Raw genomic sequence first — 21,797 nt, 5'->3', positions numbered from 1 at the left:
AAGTAAACTGTTTCATTTATAATAGCATCAAAAAGATAGAATTACTGTTAGGAATAAATTTAACAGAGAAGTATAAAACTCACCATCTGAAAAATACAAAATATTGTTGAAAGAAATTACAGAAGACCTAAGTAAATGGAAAAACATCCCATGTTTATGGATTGGAGGACTTAATATTGGTGAAATGGCAGTAGTCCTCAAACTGATCTACAGATTAAATGCAATCCCTATTAAAATAACAGCTGGTTTCTGTGCAGAAATTGACAGTTGATCCTAAAATTCACATGAAAATTAAAGGAACCCAGAATAGCCAAACAATCTTAAAGAAGAAAGTTAAAATTGTATGGTTGTCTCATATAGACAAACATATATGTATCCGTGGACTAGAATTGAGAGTCCAGAAATTAACTGTCATATTTATGGTCAGTTGATTTTGAAAAATGATACCAAGACAATTCAGTGGGAGAAGAAGAACCTTTTCAACAAATGGTCCTGGATCAACTGGATATCCACACACAAAAGAATGAAATTGGTTCCCTATCTCACAGTGTATATAAAAATTAACTCAAAATGGAAGAGCTAAAACCAAAAAACTCTTAGAAAAAAATAGGAGTAAATCTTCTTAACCATGGATTAGGCATGATTTCTTAAATATGACACCCAAAGGACAAGCAACAAAAAGAAAAAAATTAATAATTAGGCTTCATTAAAATTTAAAAATTTTCATACTTCCTGAGACACCATCAACAAAGTAAAGAGACAATCCATACAACAGGAGGATGTATTTGCATATCATATATCTGATAAGGATCTAGTATCCAGAATATATAAACAACTCTTACAACTCAATAAAAAGCTCAGTTTCAAGTGGGCAAATGATGCGAATATACATGTCTCCAAAGAAGATATATGAATGGCCAGCAAGCACGTGGAAAGAAACTCAGCATCTTTAGCCATCAGGAAAATGCAAACTAAAACCACAGTAAGATAATATGTCATTCCCACTCAGAGTTGCTTTAGTCAAAAAGACAGGTAATACCAAGTGTTGATGTGAAAAAACTGGAACTTTTATACACTGCGGATCGAATGTAAAACAGTGCAGCCGCTTTGGAAAATGGGCTTGCATTTCTTCAGTAGGTTCAACATAGAGTTATCATTGACCCAACAGTTTCACTCCTAGGTATATATTGAAGAGAAGTGAAAACACACAAAAACTTTGACATGAATGTTCATAATGTTATTCATAATAGTCTGAAAGCATAAGTAACCCGTATGTCCATCAACAGAATAAGTAAAAAGCGCCGTGTCGGTACCATGGCATATTATTTGGCAATAAAAAGGAATGAAGTGCTAATTCATGTTGCAGTATGGATGGACCTTGAAAACACTTCGCGCAGTGAAAGAAATAAGTCACAAGAGATTGCGTATGGAGAGAGAAAATAGACTGGTTTTGCCTGGTGCTGGGGAAGTTGAGGGGGATGGGGAGTGACTGTTAATAGATACGGGGTTCCTTTCTGGGGTGCCGAAAATGGTGGTGATGGCTGCGCAGATCTGAATACACTAAAGACCATTGAATCATACACTTCAAGTGGATGAATTGTGTGGTCGGGGAATTATATCTCAATAAAGCTGTTATTAAATGGTGTTTTATGTAAGCTAAGTTTAGGTTTGTTTTCATTTTGTCCGAAAGAATATTCCAAGTGAAATGACTGGCAACATTATTCCTTATGGATGATGAAAATGTGTAATTCTCCCTGATTGCTTTTGGATTCCCAAAGCAATTTTTTGAGCCTCCCACCAAGTGGACTTGAAGAATTAGCTGACTGAGCTGAGTTCATTTCTGTCACATGTACTATGCGTCCCCCTGCCAAGCCCTTGGCTCCCCAGACTGAAATATTCCTTTGACAGATTCTCCCCACCCTCCTCCACAGTGATTGAAACATTTGTTCATACCTCCTGTCACTCGAAAATATTCTGAATCATATTTGATTTTGAACTTTCCAGAGTTGAGTTTGGTTTCAGAGTTGAGTTCTATCATGCCTCTCTTCACAGTTTCACATTCTTCCGTTATGTCACAATTTTACCCAACTGTATTTAGCTTCATTCACATCACCAGGTCTGCCCCTGTACCACCTTATTCATGAGAAACTGTAGAGTATGTACCTTTTCATCTTTATGTAGTAATGCTGTAGCAGTAAATAATGAAGTTAAGAAAATACTGTTTTCATCATTTTCTGAAAAGCCTAGACATTATAAGAATAATGAATGAGTTAAATCCCCATAAGAAGTAAAGCTTTGATCTCTAGATTCTTTTCCTTAGAAAGCACCTGTGATGCGCAGTTCATCTCCTGTGAATAAAAATCAAGCAGTCGTTCCCCATCATGATGAGTTTTCCTTGAAGATTAAAACACCATTGATTTAACAGCATATTTGTATTGTCATTGATCAAATGCTCAACTCAGAGAGTTTGCAGGATTGCCTTTGGTTTTTAGTTTATGAAATTGTGACACATTAGAGAAAGAAAAGGTAGAAGAGGTCCTTGTTGGCACACATTTCCAAGACCTCCCAGTAGGCTGGCAGTTACCCTTGGATGAGATGGCAAGTGGTCTTTAATCTCAGAATGGCTTGTTTCTCCAGTCTCTTTGGGGTCCCCTCAAGAAGAGGCCTGTTGTGCTGTATGGATTGAGCTACATAGATTTTTGTCTACAAGCACTGATGGCATTTATCAGGCAGGCGATTCAAGGTGATCACAAAAGGTTTTGTGAGGATTGGGATGCATTTTTTTTTTTTTTTTACTTTAGTAAATAAATCATAACTTAATTTGCTGTTTTAAGTATCTGGCAGGATTTTTCTTGTTTAGGTTTTAAATTGGTTTTAATAAATGTGCTAGGAATCAGAATTAGCCATTATTGCAATGTAACTATTGATAATAACACTGCAGATTATTAAGCCCAGAAGCGAATTGTATTTTGCTATAATGATAATCAGTTTCTGAAGATTTGTGTTGTTTTTTTTTTTTAACAATTAAGACTTTTTTATTTTATTTTTTTAGAGAGAGGGAGAAGGTGCACCTGAGCGGGGGTGGGGGGGCAGGTGGAGAGGCAGAGCATCTTAAGCAGGCTCCCTTAGTGTGGAGCCTGATGTGGGGCTCCCATCTCATGACCCTGAGCTGAAATCAAGAGTCAGACACTTAACCCACTGAGCCGCCCAGGCGCCGCAGTTTCTGAAGTTTAATACAGTATACCCTTTGAAAGGGTGATTGATTTGACTTTGTGGCCTTAATTTAAGGTATGGGTAGAATGTGATCCAAAACTCCTCTAATATTTAAATGCGTCTTCTGAAATTGTTAAGCACCGGTAATGTGGATGGAAGTTTGGTGAGACAGGGAGAAGGTGGGAGAGAAAGGGTTCTGTGTGGGGGCTGACATCACTCTATTTGTTTATTTCTAGATTATTTGAGTTTTTACAAGTATTACTTTTATGATTAAAAAATATAAAATTTAAGAATGAATGTGCTTATTATTATTTGGTAATTTTGTTGACTAATTCCCAGAAAATTCGTTGAGTTAGTTCAAGTTATTGAAATGTCAAGTTTTGAAAAATTTATAAAAGTGTATCTTTCCTTTGTTTCTCTTACTCTATGTCTTGTGGCTCTGCATCCCCTTTTTCTGGCAGTTTTAGTCATATCTTTGGGTAGGCAGAATTCTAGTTTACATTTCAAGTTTGACTTGCAATTTAAGTCTTTTTAGGTGGGGAAAGAAATGCATTAGTGCTACTTCTAATCTGTATGATGTTTTAATGTCTTTTTTATGGTCAGAGTGTTTTAATGGGGAAACTAAAGAATTGAGGCAATTAAGAAAAGTAATTTGTATTTCAGTAATTTAATAAAAAGCTTCGGATAAGTGAATTGGTGATAGAGTCAGTGCTGTGTTAAACAACAATGACAATAACACTAACCGGACAGACTTCCGAAGTATTTGAACACCAAGACCAACTATATTTGCATCTCCAAATAATTTGGATATGTTAACACTGAAGAGAATGAGGAGAGGATTTTGAAATTCATTATTACCTAAATTACATATGATGTTAAAAAGTGAATAGCTGTGGGCACCTGGGTGGCTCAGCGGTTAAGCGTCTGCCTTCGGCTCAGGTCATGATCCCAGTGTCCTGAATTCGAGCCCCTCATCAGGCTCCCTGCTCAGTGGAGAGCCTCCTTCTCCCTCTCCCTCTGCTGCTCCCCCTGCTTGTGCTCTGTCTGTCTCTCTCTGTCAAATAAATAAATAAAATCTTAAAAAAAAAAAAAGTGAATAATAGCTGGTCAATACCTACTTTTTAAGTATATTATGCATTTGATTACTTTGACTCAGAACAAGGCCTCAGAAGTATTTGGAGTAAAAAGAACTAGTGAACTTGATTGATTTCTGTGCTATAAGCCTCTCTAAAAGTGCTATAAATTAATTTATAAGCTTTATGAAAATTAATTAGATATATGTGTTTAACAGTAGATGCAGCGGCATGGCATCACAAGCCAACTTGGAATTCAGTAGTTGAAGCTTGCATATTTGTAGTCTTTCTCCCAAATTTGACTTGCATATAATTGAAAACTCTTCCTGTAATCTTAATAAAGAGAAATGAAATCTATATTTTGACAAATGAAACAATATATAATTTCCTACTCTTTTGGAGGAGCACTTTAGAATAGTTGCTGTAAATTCTGCATAATAGTGGTCTTTTTCCTAATCTTCTATTTTTATTTTTATATGCCATATTAGCAAAGAATAAAAATTAGAGAGTGGCATTTCGTTCTAGATAAGATGATGGCATATCAGGTCTTAACATTTTTATTTGCTAGAGTGTTCCAGTTTGATTCTTGAAGTATGTTTGTCCTAAAATATTTTAGGATAAAGGTTTAAACGGTTACACATCATTCTGTAAAGTTAGATATAGATATGATGTGGGGCCATGCATGAATGGTCAAGAAAGAATTCTTGAGATGATTTCGGTGCAAAAAGGTGCTTTTATTACAGCACCGGGAAAGGTCTCGTGGGCAGAAAGAGGTGCATGTTTGCTGAATGAAGCTGGTGGTTATATGCTTAGTGCTCAAGGGGAGGGGATGTGCAGGGAGTATTAGATCATAAACATCTGTGAATTTCTACTCATAAAACTACTTCTGCAAGATTTCTCTGGTGCTTATCATTCAGCTTGATGTTAACTATCGGTGGGATGTACAGGCAGTCCTGAGACCCTTGAAGAATGTAGCAACCGGCATGTATTTGATCCTTATCAGAACTCTGCAGGCTGTCGGTCAGCCTTCTGGGCCAAAGGTGAACATTTTTCTGCTGCTGTCTCTCATCAGACATACTTTAAAATTCCAGTTTAAAAAATTCAAAGGTAAAGATTTAGAAGATTTTGTACAGTTTTGCCAGTGGTCTTCTCCTTTGCTGCTCTCAGTGACCTTTACCAGTTTTCTATTTGTATTAGACTGTAAACGTACTTGAACCTACCTTTTTCTTGCTACATTTATACCCAGGTGATGTGACTTAGTTGTCTGTGTTGCAGTGTGTGGACATTAAAATGCCTGAAATTGACATCAGGAACCAGGTTGTTGCCCTTTTCCTTTGTCACTTACCCTAGTTAAGGGGTGTGGAGACCTAGTAAATGCGAAATATTTCATTGTGTTAAAGTATGTGGATTTTCTGCTTCAGCTGGACAGAGTAATTTGTTAAAAACACGTATTTTGAAGTTGGTATAGTCAGCCAGCGTACCACAACCACTTGGGGTGCTTACAACAGAGAACATTTAATGCAGGGAATTGGTGATAACAGAGAGTGGTGCTGCTGAGAGCTGGGCAAGGCACAGAGTGACCCAGAGATGAGTGATAGCTGGAAGCCACCGCCACTCCTGGGCCACTCCTGGACCACCCCTGAGCCACCCCTGAGCCACGCCAGGGCTACCAATAGAAGCTGGAACCTTGACCACTTTAAGAGTAGTAGCTGGAGGGGCACCTGGGTGGCTCAGATGGTTGGGCGTCTGCCTTCGGCTCGGGTCATGATCCCGGAGTCCTGGGATCGAGCCCCGCATCGGGCTCCCTGCTCTGCGGGAAGCCTGCTTCTCCCTCTCCCACTCCCCCTGCTTGTGTTCCCTCTCTCGCTGTGTCTCTCTCTGTTAAATAAATAAATAAAGTCTTTAAAAAAAAAAAAAAAAAAAGTAGTAGCTGGAGCTCCTGCCAAAAAGCAGAGCCAAGGAAGAAAGACGAAAGGTTTTGGGAAGAAACCCTGGCTCCGTCTCCCCTGGCTCCAGCCTCCTGCAGCGCAGAGCCAAGTGGTAGAAGCAGGGAGGCTAGACCGGCCCGGGCGTGGCGCTGGAGATAAATCAGTAGTGAGGGGTTGGATCCCTGTTCCTCCAGATGCTGTCCCCCTGCCCCTTGATCTCCCTTGAATGTGTCCTGGGTAAAGTGAAAATCTAAAACTACACCCGCACTCGGTTCTGAGGGCATGAGGGCCCTCTGGCTGGCATCCTTGGTGACCCCTTTCCCTTCACGTCTGCATGCCTTCCCAAGTGGGGTTCTAAGTGGACCAACGTGGCCTTCTCTGACAACGGAGAATTTCTTTGGGGGTAATAGTACATGATTAGCTTGTATCTCTCTCTAACAAATTTCTAAACAGGTGTACAGTGCAGTCAGTTTTGGAATGCCCTCACTTTATCACTTTCTGATGATTGAGATCAGCTAGCCTATGACATGAGTCCATAAAATGGGATGTCTCTTTCTCTTTTAGATATTGGAAAAATAGTGTGACTTCTGTCTCTTCTGAAACTGATCTTGCATGATTAATCCAGACTAATTAATGAATACCCAGTAGAGGAAACAGCATCAGTTGAGGAAGAATAAACATTTAATTGTTGCTTCCATTACACAATAAAAAGGGATGTAATCCAATTCAAATGTTCAAACACATAGAGCCTTCTGTGAGGTGCCCAATAAAATGTTGAATTTATAGCGACTCTGTTGTGAAAGCTGTTATGTTTATGATTTGACTTGAAGAAGTTTATAGCTGAAAGACCCTGAGAAATCTTCTAAAAGAATCCTTTTGTTGAAAAGGAAACTAGCATTCCCACTTTTCATTTTCAGAAGACCCAAATTAATTAAAAAATGCCTAAATCAACCTTAAAAACAACTTTTTAAAATTATAAAAGCCTTGTGCCAATTATAGAAAATCCAAAAAATGGTGAGAGTATGTGTATGTGTGTGTGTATGTTTCCCATGACGTGAAAGCCTCCAGAGATAGACTCATTCATTCATTCAGCAAATATGTACGGAGCACCTACTGTCAGGCATTGTACTAGACACCGGGGAAATATTAGTGGGCAGAGCAGTCACAGTTTTTCATTTAATTTGAATTCTCATAGAACTTTCTAGTGGAAAAGGAAACAGACAATAATTATGTATGTCAGGTGGTAGTCCGTGCCATGAAGGGAGTTAAGGAGAGCGGGGATGCTGTTTTATAGAGTCAGGGAAGGCCCTCTGAGGAGCCAACATTTGAAGTCATCTGATGAAGCAAGAGGGCGAGCCATGTTTTTTCCTGGAGGAAAGAGGGGTCTTTCTAGGCAAAGGGAATGGAGAGAAGTATTGTAAAAAGGTTGATGCATGTTTGTTCAGATTTTTTCTGTGCATATACTAGGCTTATAAAGAACAGTAGCTTACACTGTACCTCCGGTTTTTCACTTAACAATCTACCTTCCTTTGTCTTTAATAGCTGTGTAGCATTTTATTATATGCATATACCTTAACTTATTTGACCAGTTCTCCATGGTGAACATTTGCGTTGTTTCTAGGTTCTCGGTACTGCTGAGAGTGTGGCTATAAACATCTTTATGCACATATATAAATACTGTTGTGTGTGTTTTTCTACAACAGTGGTTCTCAACCCACCTTTTTTAAAAATTATTTTTTAAAGATTTTATCTATTCATTTATTTTAGAGAGAGAGTGAGTGGGGGTAGGAGGGAGAGGGAGGGGGAAAGAATCTCAAGAAGACTCTGTGCTGATCCCAACGAAGGGGCTTGATTTCACGACCCTGAGATCATGACCTGAGCCAAAACCAAGAGCTGGGAGTTCAACCGACTGAGCCACCCAGGTGCCCCAACTCAACCCACTTTAAAGGGCTTAAGAAAATACAGATGCTCAGGTTTTATTCAGACCACTTTCTAAATCAGGATGTCTGGAGGTGGGATCCAGGACTTTTTTGGTATTTTTAAAAAGTTCCTTGGATGACTCCAGTATGTGGTCAGGGTTGAGAACCGCAGCTGTGGGATGATTCTTAGAAGTGGCCTGGCTGAGTCAGTGATAGAGACATGGTCCATTTTAGTTGATAGTGCAAAGTTGTTCCCTGTGTTAGAATTAGGAGCAACTGCCAATAGCAGAAACCTAAAGTAAATTGGCTTAAACAAGATAGTTTCTTTTTTCTATGAAATTCTTTACATAGGTAGTCCAGGGCTGGTACGGTAGTTTTATTATGCGGAGTCCTCAGGTACCCGGGTTCCTTCTGGCTTTTGTGTTTTCTGACCTAAGGGAAATCTAATCTCAGGCGAGGGGGGGAGGGTTGGTTAACGCTCCTGCCGTGACGTTCATGTTGCAGGCAGCTCAGTGAAGGAAGGGTTGAAGGGCACAGACCAGCTGTTCTCTTAAAAGATGCCTAGAAACTTCCAAAGAACACTTCTGCTTGGTTTTGTTTATCTGCAAAAAGAGGAGAAGGGAGAGCCGCAGCCGCTAGGCGTCCCTGCCCCGTCCCCCCGGAGAGCTGTAAGCGTCTGCCCTCTGCCCCCAGAACCTGCCCCCAGTGCCAGGACCTGCTTGGCTCGAGTCCGCCCAGGCCACTGCCTTACGGCTTTGTCGCAGGGATGAAAACCTCGGACGGTACATCGGCTTGGGGGGGAGGCAAAATCAACGCAGTTCAGACTCAGGAAAGACGGTTATAAACTTGACCATGAGGAGAAAATAATGTGTTGAAGACCCGTTCTTTAATTGCGTACAGTTCTCTTCTGATGTTTTAGCTCTCTCAGGGGAGGGAATCTCTTCCTGTCAGCAGGGTATTACTTATGAACATCCTCGTTGGAACATACTGCTCAAGGAGGACATCTTCGTGCGTCCTTATTATTCGAATTAAATATTGTTACACTCGGATATAAAAAGTAGTTTGACCTGTGACTTTTTTTAATGACTTTTCTTTGTCCTTGCAGTGGACGAAGGTCGCAGTAAGGAGCCTGACCGTTTGCAGGTGTTCCACAAGAAAGCCATAATGCCTTACGGCGTTTATAAGAAACAGCGGAAGGACCCGAGCGAGGAGGCCGCCGTGCTGCAGTACGCGGGGCTGGTGGGGCAGGCGTGCTCCGAGCGGATGCTGCTGCTGCGGACCTGAGGCCGTCCGCGCCCCTCACCCCTGCGCCCCCGCGCCCCAGGGAGGCTCCGGCCTGCCCACAGAGGGGCGTTTTTTATTTTGACTCTCTGTGGCTTTTCTAGAATATTTTGTGGCAATGTATTTGTGAGAATCTCCTGGTTAATATAAAGATTTTAAAAATAGGTTGTGACCTAGCCTCCTCGTGGGGGTTTATCATTTTGGAAGTTTGTTTTATGAACAAGCTACGGTATAAACTCCTTGTGTTAATATTTTGGAGAGTAAAATGAATAAGTGGATCTTAAGTCATTTAAATCACCATCATGCTTTTTTTGTCAAAGAAATTACAGCAGACTTTTCTCAGATCCATTTAAGACATTAGTTTGTGCTCCAAGACTGGAAGGCTGGGGGAGAAGGTGGGGAGTCGGTTTTCTCTCTTGGAAAACGTCTTCTCAAGAGAACGGAACTGTTGTTCCTCAGTGTTCAATATTACTGCCGAATGTTACGTAGTTAATAGAAAACCCAGAGAAAGAAAATACAAACCTTAAAGAAAGGACGTCGTGTGAACGTCAGATGTTCGTTTACCCAGGACGGCCTCCGTCATGTCTGTTGTCTCGGCACGCTTGTTTTTCCTAGTATAATTATTACTCTCAAATAACCTTACTCTCAAAAGTATCCCAGTTGGACAACAAAATATGTGATTACCCTAGTTGTATATATATTATTTGTTCTGTTTCTAAAAATCTCAGAAATGGAGGTTTTTGTAGGTTTTGTTTTGGTTTTTGGTTTTTTGGTTTTGTTTTTTAGAAAAATGTTGGCTCCTGCCTTGACCTAAGACCCATCAGAAGTAACTATACACACTCCTTAGAACTCAGGACACTTGTCTTTGGTTATTGATTAAAAATTAGTTAATATCTGACTACTTTTATAGCTGTGCAACAAATCATGTTTAATGAAGCGTAGGAATCATTTTGACCTGTGTTCCAGGGCAAGAGGTGGAGCAATCGGTTTCTTGCTCTTTGATTTGGGAGTCAGCACATGCTAGCTCCTTGTCCTCTCACTTTCTTTTGGCCCCTCACCCAGTCAGCAAATGTCCCTTGTCCACCCCTGTCAAGGTGGCGGGCCCTGTGCTAGGAGGAAGGAGACTCAGCATATTGGTTCACAGAACGGAGCTGTGTTGGAGACGATAATGACAGAGGAGGGTTAGTTTCCTGTGCTCTTTCTCAGCTGACCCCCATCTTCTGTGTCAGCAGCTTGGCCATGGAGTTCATTCCATTGCCCATTTTGCCTGTTTTCTATTGATCTTTTTTAAAAACCGTATTATAAAACGTAGTACTTTGAAACCCACTACTGGTTTTAAACTTTTCTCCTAAAGGCACTGAATTTGGATAAGACATTAGAAAATAATTTCAGTTAGCTAAAAGAGGGATCATAAAACAATGATTTTAAAAATCACATGTCTAGAAATTCAACATCCAAATACTCTGTGTATTTATTCATTCAGACGGGGTGTGTCTGTGTGTGTGTGTGTGTGTGTGTGTGTAACACCTGCCGTACGCAGGTATTTTGCCAACTGAGGATAGAGGAGTGAGGAAAGCCATTTTCTCTGATTGTGTGGATTTGGCATTCTTCTGGGATTTTGTTCTTCAAAATAGCCTCCCAAGAGTATTTGATAGGCTCTTGTTTGGAACTGCCTTCAGAACCTACAGAACTTTTTTTTCTTTTTTCCTCTAAAATGAAGATAGCTTAATATTTTTAGGTTTACAAAATGGTACTCACTATAAGCAATTCAAACATTAATAAAACTATAAATATAATCTGAAATTCTACCATACCGGAGAAAGAGAGAACTGTTATATATCTACACACATACATACATAATTTGAATATAAATAGAATTAGGCTCTACACACTGCTTTGTGGACATGCCTGAATTTTGAAAGAAGTTTCGAAGTAGGACTTCGGAAGTGTTGTGAGTAGTCTGAGTCCTAGGAAAGTCAGTGGGTTGGGTCAGATCTTGGTGCCCTTGGCGTTGGAATGTTCACGTTGCTGCCATCTGCATCACACCCACTCTTACGTCCGTGATTGGCGGGTAGAGCAGGAGCCCTGAAGATCACAACCCTTGAGTATCCCATGAAGGGAAAACCTGACTCTTACATCATACCACGACTCTGGTTTCCTCCTGCGGAATTCAGTTAGGGTTCCTTCAGAGGAAAGTGATCGATCACATCCTTGTCTGGGAACCGGGGTGCTGCCCCCGAGGGCAGCATTCAAGGTTGGCTGCAGTGAACCGCCAGAGAGAACTGGGCACGGAGATTCTTCTGCTCGGTTGCTGTATTCATGTGCTGCTCTTTTGGGAATAGATAGTGTATTGATCCTATTGAGTTAATTATTTGTTCTTTTGCGCCCTGGCTGAGTATTAATAGCGTGCTAGAAAAGGACAGCAAGGCAAGTGACCCGGCTTTGCCAGTCGACGTGCAGTCTAGCTGAGAAATCTGGTTTTATGTTCATGGCTTTCATCCAAAGAAAGACACTCGAGAACCTTTCAAAGACAGTTTCTATGTTTTCAAGGCTGGAAGCTGCGCATTTACCCTCTTAGAGTTGTAGTTCCCTCATGGATGCAGGTAAATTCACACCTGCCTCCTCGTCTCAGGAGCAGAAATGTAATCGAGGTTTTCCACACTGCCGTCTTTATTTAAATTCTTCCAGTTCTGTGAGATTTTTTTGTTATTTTTTAAAAATGTAATCTGAGCACTTTTTTTAATATTCTATAAAAGAGGCTATTACCAAATGAATATATTATTCATTTGATTAAAAATTATTTAGATAAGAAATTATTACGGTTTATCTTTGCTTTCAGACAACGTATCCTATTTTTTATCCATTTTGCAAAATACCTCTTGTGTGTGGTTTCTTAACATAGCAGAACCTATTATATAAATGAACCTTTTCAGATATCTGAGCAGTATGTGGTTTGATTTTATAGGCTTTATACTATTTCAGTGTGAATAAAAATGAGAAGGAATATGATGACCAGTTATCTAGAAAGTGTTGGTGGTTTCTAACTTTAAAGAAAAGAAGGAAGTGAAATGGAAACATAATGTTTGATCTAGAAGTTATTCAAACGTGTATTCTTTTCCAAAAGAAAACCAGTGACTGTAAAACAAAACAAGTCTGATTGCATGTGATTTTTTTTGCTCTCGTGTATGCCTTTTGAACAGTCCATTTGATAAATCTTGAATGAAAAAAAAATAATAAAGCTGTTTCTATCTGCCGTGGCTCTTGCTGGTCAATACTTAGAAGACGTATGTTTCCTTACTTTTCGGTTTTTTTAACTACATTTTACCTGTAGTGAATATGCAGAAAACAGAGGTAAAACATTGGCTGTATGAATCATAATATCTCACTTACAGTAATTATGGGAATTCCAGATCATTTGGTTACCTAAATCAAAGCATGGTGGATTCCTTTCCCAGGAATAAATAAAAATAAAATAAATATCACTTTAAGCAAAACATCTGGATTTCACATGAGAAATTAGGAAATAGACATTCTTTTACCCACGGGGATTAGGCATGGGATTTATGTAGCAAACTCAAATATAATTTCTCTTAAAAAGCTTAGTTTACAGAGAAATTCTCATAAATATAAAGCAAAGTATAATCATTCATAATAGTACACGGTATATTTATGGAATACGTTTACAAGCATTTTGTGTTTTTTTTTTTTAATAGTAAAGAGGACCCTAGTAGGTTTAGAATAAAATGAATCCTATTTTCCAAGTGATTTAAATTGGTTATAATACCCACTGACATTTTTTTTTTTCCAGAATGGAAGTAGCTTTGTTGTTTTTCTTACTTGAAGTGGCCGGTGTTCACCAGGGAGCACTTAGGCAGTGTAGAAAAATCTACGGAAGAAAATACAAAATCCGTTACCATGCCATCAGTAACCACCACCCCTGCCATTCACACTTCGATGTTGTACCTTTTCAAACTTTTCTACCTACATGTATGTATATGTCTTGTTTTATTTTTAAAGAAAAATAGGATCATGCCATGTATATTGTTTCATAATTTTGAACATTTTAATCCATTGTGAACATGCAAATAAATGAGGAAGAATATAATTGTTTTAATGGCTGTTCGATAATAGTCCGCTGTGTCTATATCTTTTGAGAAAGGGGGCTTGAGACTTGAGCCCCACCTCATGGGCACTCGGAGTTGTAATTGACCTGCATTAATGGTTCTCATCAGTTGTTTGTAACACTCAGTCACATGGTTCTTATCCCTCATTTTCCCCGATCCTATGCCTTTCCCCGACAGTAGGGATTTCCTCCGAACTCGAACGTTCAGGTATAGCTTTTAAAAGTTAGTTCCACCTCCTCTCATTGTCCCTCAACTAAATATTTTCTAGGAGACTATCCTACCATTTTTACAGTTTGAACGTCTCTAAAATTCCCAATTAGAAAATGTCTTACTTAAAAGCTTAAGGTTATTTAAAATTAAGGTTCTGACTCATTGATTCTTTATACAACAGAGGCCCTTAAAATGGGTACCTGGAAAGGGTGGGCCATCGTTAATTTAGCCAAGATTTTTACTTTGAAAAATATGCTGGCTTTTTAAGATTTAATTCTAAGTAAAATTGCATTTTTCTATCAGTTGGATGTCACAGTTGGTATCTTCAGTCCAGTCCTGTCCAGGAAATAGTTTCCTATTGACAGTCTAATTCTCAATTAGACCAAGAATTGAAGTTGCTAAATATATTTGGCATGCCAAATTTTTATTCATTTAGAGCTCCAAAATAGCTTGCAGATTTTTATCACTTGGGTTCCTCACCATATCTCTCCACCTGTAATATGAAGAAGCAATTCCAAATGGATGTGCTGTTAAAAAACAAAACAAAACTGAGGGCACCTGGGTGGCTCAGTCGGTTAAGCGTCTGACTCTTGATTTCAGTTCAGGTCATGGTCTCAGGGTCGTGGGATCGAGCCCCTCATTAGGCTCTGTGCTCAGTGGGGAGTCTGCTTGGGATTCTCTCCCTTTCTCTCCCTCCCCCTCTGCCCCTGTCCTCATGTGCAATCTCTCTCTCTCTCAAATAAAATCTTTAAAAGAAATGAAACCTAGCACAGCAAATCTTAATGTTATGTGGCATTTGTGATTTTTAAGAATTACCCTTTAATATGGAATTCAATAATAAATGTTTCAGCCACCTCAGAGGAGAGAAAGACATCCTTCACTTGTCTGGTATGCACTAGGCAGACCAAGAGTGACTAGCATAAATATCTGTTTCTTTGAGCATTACAGTTTGATTAAAACCAATAGACAAAAAGTGGTTTCTAAAATTAGTCAAATGTTGCATGCTAAAGCCATCATACCAAAAACGTATAAATGTTGTGCTCCCTGCTTGCGTAATTCAACTCTGTGATTTTTGGATCATATTTCCCCCTGAACCTTAATTTTTTGTGCTTTTGTCAGTCTGTGCCAGGGTCTTAAAATCATTTAACACTGGCCTTTTATAAAATTTTATTTAATTAGTGTTAAATCAGGACTCATGAATACTTCATAAAGTCCCATTCATCACACTTTGTTAATTCAGTATTCAGTGAGTCTGAATAGCATCTCTCAACTAATGGAGCTTTTTGATCATGAAATAAGAAAAACAGCATTTTAAGTTTGTGAATTCAGAGCTTAAGGATCTTAGCTCAGTTGTATGTGGACACTTCTATATACTTTCAGCACATTTGAAAATGTTCAGAGATGACCAGATTGGAATTTGGAAGCTAACCGTTGCTGATGCTTTATTGACCATTAGAGCAAAGATTATATGTACATACATATACAGTGAAAGAGAGTGTGTACTTAATGAAAGCTCACTAGTAAGAGTATGATTATTCTCAATTCAAACAATCAGCTCAATATAGTTGCCTCTTGAACAACACGGGCTTTCATGGGTCCACTTCTACGCAGATTTTTTGCAATAAATACAGTACTGTGCTGTCAATGTATTTTCCTTGATTTTCTTAATAACATTGTGTTTTCTCTACGAGAGCTTACTTTATTGTAGGAATACAGTATATGACACATATGACATAGGAAATATGTGTTAATCGACTGTTTATGTTGGTAAGGCTTCTGGTCAACAGTAGGCTATTAGGAGTTAAGTTTTGGGGAGTCGAAAGTTATCTGCAGATTTTTGACTACGCAGGGGGTCGATGTCCCGTGTTGTTCAACGGTCAACTAAACGGGCTTCGATGTATAGGACTATTGTAGAAGTCCTACAAACTGATCAGGCTGCCCTGTCCACAGTAGCCACATGTGTCTATTTCATTTAATTACAATTAAAATTCAGTTCTCAGCCTCACTAGCTACATTTCAGGGGCTCATAGCTAGCCATGTGGGGCCCCTGGGTTGCTGTAACAGGTTACCACGCTGTAATCTGCATGGCTGAAAACAGCATGTATTGATTCTCACAGTTCTGGAGGCTGGAAGTCCAAAATCAAGGTATCGACGGGGCCGTGCTCACTCTGATCGATCCAGGGAGAGTCTTTCTTTGCGCCTTTCAGCCGCTGCAGATTACCAGCAGTGCTCGGTGTTCCTTGGCTGGCAGCTGCCTCATTCCCAGTTTTGCCTCTCTCTTCCCAAGGCCATCTTCTGTGTGTTTCTCTATGTCAGCTCCTCATAAGGATACCAGTCATACTGGATTTAGGGCTCACCCTAATCTAGTTATGACCTTATCTTAATACACCGGCAAGGCACTGAGGGCTAGGACTTCAACATGTCTTTTTGTCAGGGGGCTAGGGGCAGGGAAGGACACAATTCCTTTTTCTTCAGTAGGCTCCGTGCCCAACAGGGGGCTTGAACTCATGACCCCGAGATCAAGAGTCACATGCTCTACCCACTGAGCCACCAGGCGCCCCTGTGGGGGACCCAGTTGAACCCACGAGAGCGGCCATACTGGAAGGTGCAGATGCAGAACGATTCTACTGTTGCAAGTTCTAGTGGACGGTGCTGCAGAAGGGCCATCTTACGAAATGAAAATGTCATGGTTTGATATATTTTATACATTTCTACATGGCAAAACACCATGGAGCTAATGCAGCAGAACATTCAGGGCAACTTACTTTGATGTTTTCTGGTTTCTCATTGTAATTTACACTGAGCAGTCTAGGCCCATCTTTGATTAAAGTGTAGCTGCCCGTACGTATGAATTTGCTGTATCTCATTACCACAAGGCTGCCTCAGTTTCCCGATATAACTGCCACGTCGCTGTGATTTAAAGTTAAACCCATGGGGGCGCCTGGGTGGCTCAGTTGGGTAAGCTGAGGTCATGATCTCAGGGTTGTGAGATCGAGCCCCATGTCAGACTCCTCGCTGAGCGAGTCAGATTCTCTCTCTCCCTCTGCCCCTCCCCTCAAATAAATAAAATCTTTAAAGTTAAAATACGTGCAGAGATAATGTTTAATGAACAATTTGAATGACTAGAGATTAATCCAGAAATATTTCTAAAGTATTTATGCTCTTCTCTTATTTCCTTTTTTCTTTTTTAAGATTTTATTTATTTACTTGAGAGAGAGAGAGAGAGTACAAGCAGGGGGAGGAGCAGAGTGAGAGGAAGAAGGAGACTCCTCGCTGAGCAGGGAGCCCGACATGGGGCTCAGTCCCAGGACCCTGAGATCATGACCTGAACTGAAGGCAGACACTTAACCAACTGAGCCACCCAGGCGTCTCTATTATTTCCATTTTTATATTGCATCTCAGATTTTCTTTCAGGTTTCTAGTTCTAGTTACATGTTTATTTTGATCAAGTAGAAAAAAAAAATTTTATAGATTTATCAATAAAAATCTTTGAATCTATACCAATAAAAGGATTTATATGCATCTCTCCCAAAAATATGCAGTGAACCTGTGCGCAGAAGAAAATGGGAAAAATAAATCTTCATTACACATCTCTCGTACTGTTGAATACACAGCTGGTGGTTACCTCACGTGAGTAAGTCCAGAAGACAGAATAGATTGATTTACAGGTCTGCCTTAGAGATTTTTTTATGCCTTTACTATCGTATTTTTAAGAGTGATTTTGATTACTGTTGTTTTTTTCCCTAGTACAGCCTACTTCTGACCCAAACTGCCTATCAATGTCCTCAACGTGGAGATCTTCGTGGAATTTCACTAGAGGCGCGTGATTTAGGTTCGGAGACATTCGTTTGGATTCACTTCACCAGACTGTTTGCGGCCACCCACGAACAGAGCTGGTGGGCTGGGGGGCGGGGCGGGGGAGGGGGTGGTCCGCGGGAGCCCCCGAGGTTGGTCAGCGGCCTCCAGGGGGCTCTGCACAGTGTGAGGGCAATGCCTACAGGAATTAAGGAACACTATCTCTGGTCTCCCTGGTCATCTGCCTATTCTTGAGAGCCACACTGTGATTTACTTAATTCTGTTCCATATGCTTTTTATAAGACGGCCAGAGAAACATCCATGTGTGGCCAACTGCGTGTAATTATGAAGTCTGCATCTACAGCCGCTGGTGGTTCATGCTTGCAGTAATTAATATTTCTGATAATGTCACCAAAGATGCTGTCAAGAGAGTTTGGAAATAAAGGATCCAAGTTGGGAGGAGAAAGTCTGGAGACCACTTTGAGCTTACGATAATGAGCGCATTATTCATTTCTATTACTCCTTTATTGCCTTTGTTAAGATATGGAAACTGTCCTATGTCAGCATTACCAGTGAGTGATGATGAATCTCGGGCCTTGCTTATCTGCAGGTTGCTTATCCGGGCTCTTCACCATCTGGAACATAAACGGAGTATCCAAAAGTGAGGTTAAAAAGAAAACAAAGAAACAAAGAAACAAACTTGGCTCTTAGAAGCTAAATTGGGCTTGAATCCAGGCTCTAGAGCTCATGCCTTACTCAAGGGAAAGCCACTGGGCCATGAGGCGTAAGGAGAAGAAATTTTTGGTGCCAAAGGAAAAGGATAAAGTGAACTGGAAGGGTGTACATCACCTCCTGGCCAACTCTTGCGGTATGCCCACTGACATTCAACACTGCCCCCTTGGGCGGCGGTGCTGGGAGCCCGCTCTGGAGAAGGGAAGATGGACTGTAAGGCGGGGAGGGCCAACAGCAGACCTAGAGCGACCTTCTGACCACGTTCCACTAGCAACCAGATCCTTTTATTAACCTTAGTAAGTTAACAAAACAAAACATGGAGGGAACCTGGATTCTAGTGATAAGCTGGACCAGGTTCAAGTCCCCGGATCACCTAACTAATTGTGGGACCTTAGGCCAGGACCAGAAGGCAAGCAAACCTCAGCTTCCTCATCAGGAGAGGCGAACTGGGCAGGTGGGGGGCCAGCGGGTAGGGGGCGAGGACAGTTGCCTTGAGAAGTGGCCTTGCCTAGCCCCTGCTCTGCAGCCCATTACACCTTGCCCAAAGCAGATGCCGACAAAAAGAAAGGTAAGGAAGTATTAGCAAAATAGTAAAGAAAAAAGGAAGAGCAGACCCTACCAGTCCAAGGCATAGAACCCCAAACATCAACCCCTGAGCACACAACATCGTCAGGTCAGAGTTGACATTGGTAATGACAATGCTGAATTGTCAAGGAAACAGTTAAAGTACATTCGGTATACTCCAATCCAGGAAAAAGGATAGAATGCATTCAAATACTTCTATTTGAAATTGTTAAAGTCACAAAAAGATTCTATTAACTGGATAAGTTACAGTTATCCGCAAAATTCACCATACCGAAACAGGTCTTCGAGACTATGGAATTAGAATCCACTTGAGATGCCCGTTTACAAAGGACGCTGTAATGTTAGGAGGGTACAAACTTTCTACTGGCTGGCCTTTCTCTAATAGAATGTGGATAAACCATTCTTCATAGGAGCCCACGGAGGGCCTCACTCTCCAGTGGCACCACCATTCAGGATTTCCTTGCTATACTGGGAGATTAAAATGGGTTTTGAGGCCCAGTGCAATTATGCGCATTTTTGTTTGTTTTGTTTGAGACAAAACTAAATAACAGGATATCTGGAAAACCAGCAGCATTTTGTAGGCCGTGCCGAATGCTCCGCACAGCGGGCCTGCCGTATCCAGTTACCGTTTAACTGATCATGACTGGACTGTTCTCAGCCAGCCCCCAACTGCTCCTGCTTTTCTTCGTCCTTCTGCATTATTCTTCTGCATGAAGGCAAATTCTGGAAGAGGCATTACCTCCTAATTTTGGCTTTTCACAGGGCCACATGTTAGCTGAAGAGCATTATCAAAAAGGAAATCAAAAGCACATTTTTGAGTGGAAAAGAAGTGATGTTATATAGGGCTGCAGGATGCCGCCCTGGTGGGGAACAAGAGGTGAGCTGGAAGATGAAAGTTGCGAATAGATTGGTCGCTTTTACCGCACCCCCTCCAATACACCCCTCAAACCAGAAAACCCCAACCTAATTATAAGTGCATTCTGTTGTGTGCAGATCTGTGTGCAGCACCTGGGCCGGTGCGATGCGACACGGGGCCCAGTGGAGCTGTTTCCTGAGCATTGTCAGACGCTCTGCTCCCGGGTCACGTTCTAGCAACTGCTCAGTGGAAGCGGAGTTAGAGTCTCTGCGGCCGACTCCGCTGTCCAGCTGGGCAGTGGGCAGAACCACCTGCTCACACTCAGCAGACCACACTGGCGGGGGCCCGAGCTCCGCTCGCCGACCTCAGGCCGAAGATCTGAGATGTCAGGACGTCTGAAACGTCTTCGTTGTGGTTGGAGTGGTGTTTGCTCCGTTGACATTGGGCTCAAGGTGGAGAAACTGGTCCCCTTTCTTCGTTCTGCCCTTCCAGTTCAATTCTCCCAGGAGCCACCAGGGGGCAGAAAGAAACTTTCTTGCCGTTCGTTCCCCCCCTGGTTAAACTATGCATGGGAAGGTAAACCTTTCCTTTGGTCCATCTGGGCCAATGTTCTTGATATAAATTGTATTTCTTATTTGCCACTTCCTTGATTTTTTTCAGATTTGGGTTGTCTTTGAATTAAGTCATCTTTCTGCAAGGAAAGCCATGAAGGAGAAATCTGCACATTTGAGACATTTTATATTGATGGATGACTTAGCTCTGAGATCTCCAGGCCTGAGAGAGCAGCCCAGTCTCTCCCCCGTTTTCCTCCCTGTCTCCAGCCTCACCGGGCCAGTGCAGGCCCCCAGTCCCTTTTACCAGGATCATTGCAATAGCCTGCCAACCTTCCCAGCCAGTTCACAAGCCTGACAGACATCTGACTCTGATCTGTCTCTCCTGGTCCCACATGAGACAGCGCTGCATCACCTACTGCATGAAACCTCACCCGCCCCACTGGCATGCCCAACTCCTTTGTCCACTTTTGCTACATCTCCCTTCCATAAACCCTCTCAGCCATTTCTTGACCTCCCCTGAGTCTGTCCCCTCACCTGTCTTGCCCAACCTCTTCCAGCTGCAGACACTCAAATCTGCAAGGTTCATACCAGGTGCCACCTCCCCGTGAGTGCCTGGTCCACCATGTCTGAAGTCCTTCTTCATGTCGCAATTCTTTCTAAAGGCTTGAGACAAGCAACACAAGTTGGACCATAGGAATGATGCACGTTGCTCTGAGAAAGCCAGCCAGAGACTGGATTCATCGGAGAAACTTCCCTCGAGAAAGTGTGTCTGGGTCAGGTGGGTGCTGAGACCAGGCTCCCAGGCCCTCAGGATGGGTCTGCTCCTTGGACTCAGCTTCACAGCACTGGGTGGAAATGTTTAGAAAGCATTCCTGAGCAGTGAGTCCACAGTGGGATCGATTGAATGTGGCAGGCTCTTAACACATTAAGAACAACGGAAATGCCCATAAAGAAGAGTTGTAAATTTGATGTACATAAATGAGGAGTTTCTCTTTATAACCTTGGAGAAGCACCAGTCTGTTTGCCTTTTAATGGGCAGTGACTAAGGATGCTAAGAGATGCATCCGTGGTTCTGCCTGATGGCGTGTTCACACATGGGGGCAGGGGGCAGGGTGAATAGGTATGTGCTGAACAGCTTCTTAGCTCACCAGAGGAGAAGATTATGCTTGTGGGGCTATTTGTGCCTCGACAGCTACCTTCATGGTCACCTGCTGCCCAATGAACAGTGAGAGAGAGGAATAAAGGACCCCAGGAGCGCCGGGGGGCTGACAGGTCTTGGCAGCCACCAGCACCTGTGGGGAGGAGCTGTCGGGGGACATTTGGCTGTTTTGGTAAGGAATTCCTGGCCTAATGGGTCTGTGGATCCCAGTACTTGAGGGCAGGCCTGTTTTGGTTTAGTGCTCTCCCACCAAAAAAAAGAAAAAAGCACCAGTATGAACAGGTGACACGGTTGCTCGGCTCATGTGAGTTGTGACCAGCTTAGAGATGTGAGGCCGCAGTGGCATTTGGAGAGAAGAGCTGCCTGGC

At 41.6% G+C, this 21,797-nt stretch overlaps 1 protein-coding gene across 8 annotated transcripts in view; it reads left to right on the top strand.

Annotated features, from left to right (window-relative positions):
• Positions 1-13,088, top strand: part of ATE1 (arginyltransferase 1) — a 168,830-nt gene extending 155,742 nt beyond the window's left edge. For 7 of the 8 annotated variants that reach the window (XM_032423335.1, XM_032423331.1, XM_032423334.1 and 4 more), the window contains one exon: positions 9,239-13,088. In XM_032423335.1, the coding sequence (XP_032279226.1) occupies positions 9,239-9,417 (179 nt within the window). In that variant the 3' untranslated portion in view covers positions 9,418-13,088. The remainder of the gene's footprint in view (positions 1-9,238) is intronic. The other variant, XM_032423329.1, reaches the window with a different exon arrangement.
• The last annotated feature ends 8,709 nt before the right edge of the window (positions 13,089-21,797 follow it).

This window comes from Phoca vitulina, unplaced genomic scaffold, assembly GCF_004348235.1.
Source record: "Phoca vitulina isolate PV1807 unplaced genomic scaffold, GSC_HSeal_1.0 scaffold28, whole genome shotgun sequence".
Classification (NCBI taxonomy): domain Eukaryota; kingdom Metazoa; phylum Chordata; class Mammalia; order Carnivora; family Phocidae; genus Phoca; species Phoca vitulina.
The sequence above is the reverse complement of the archived record's forward strand: the minus strand, read 5'-3'. Positions and strand labels throughout refer to the sequence as shown.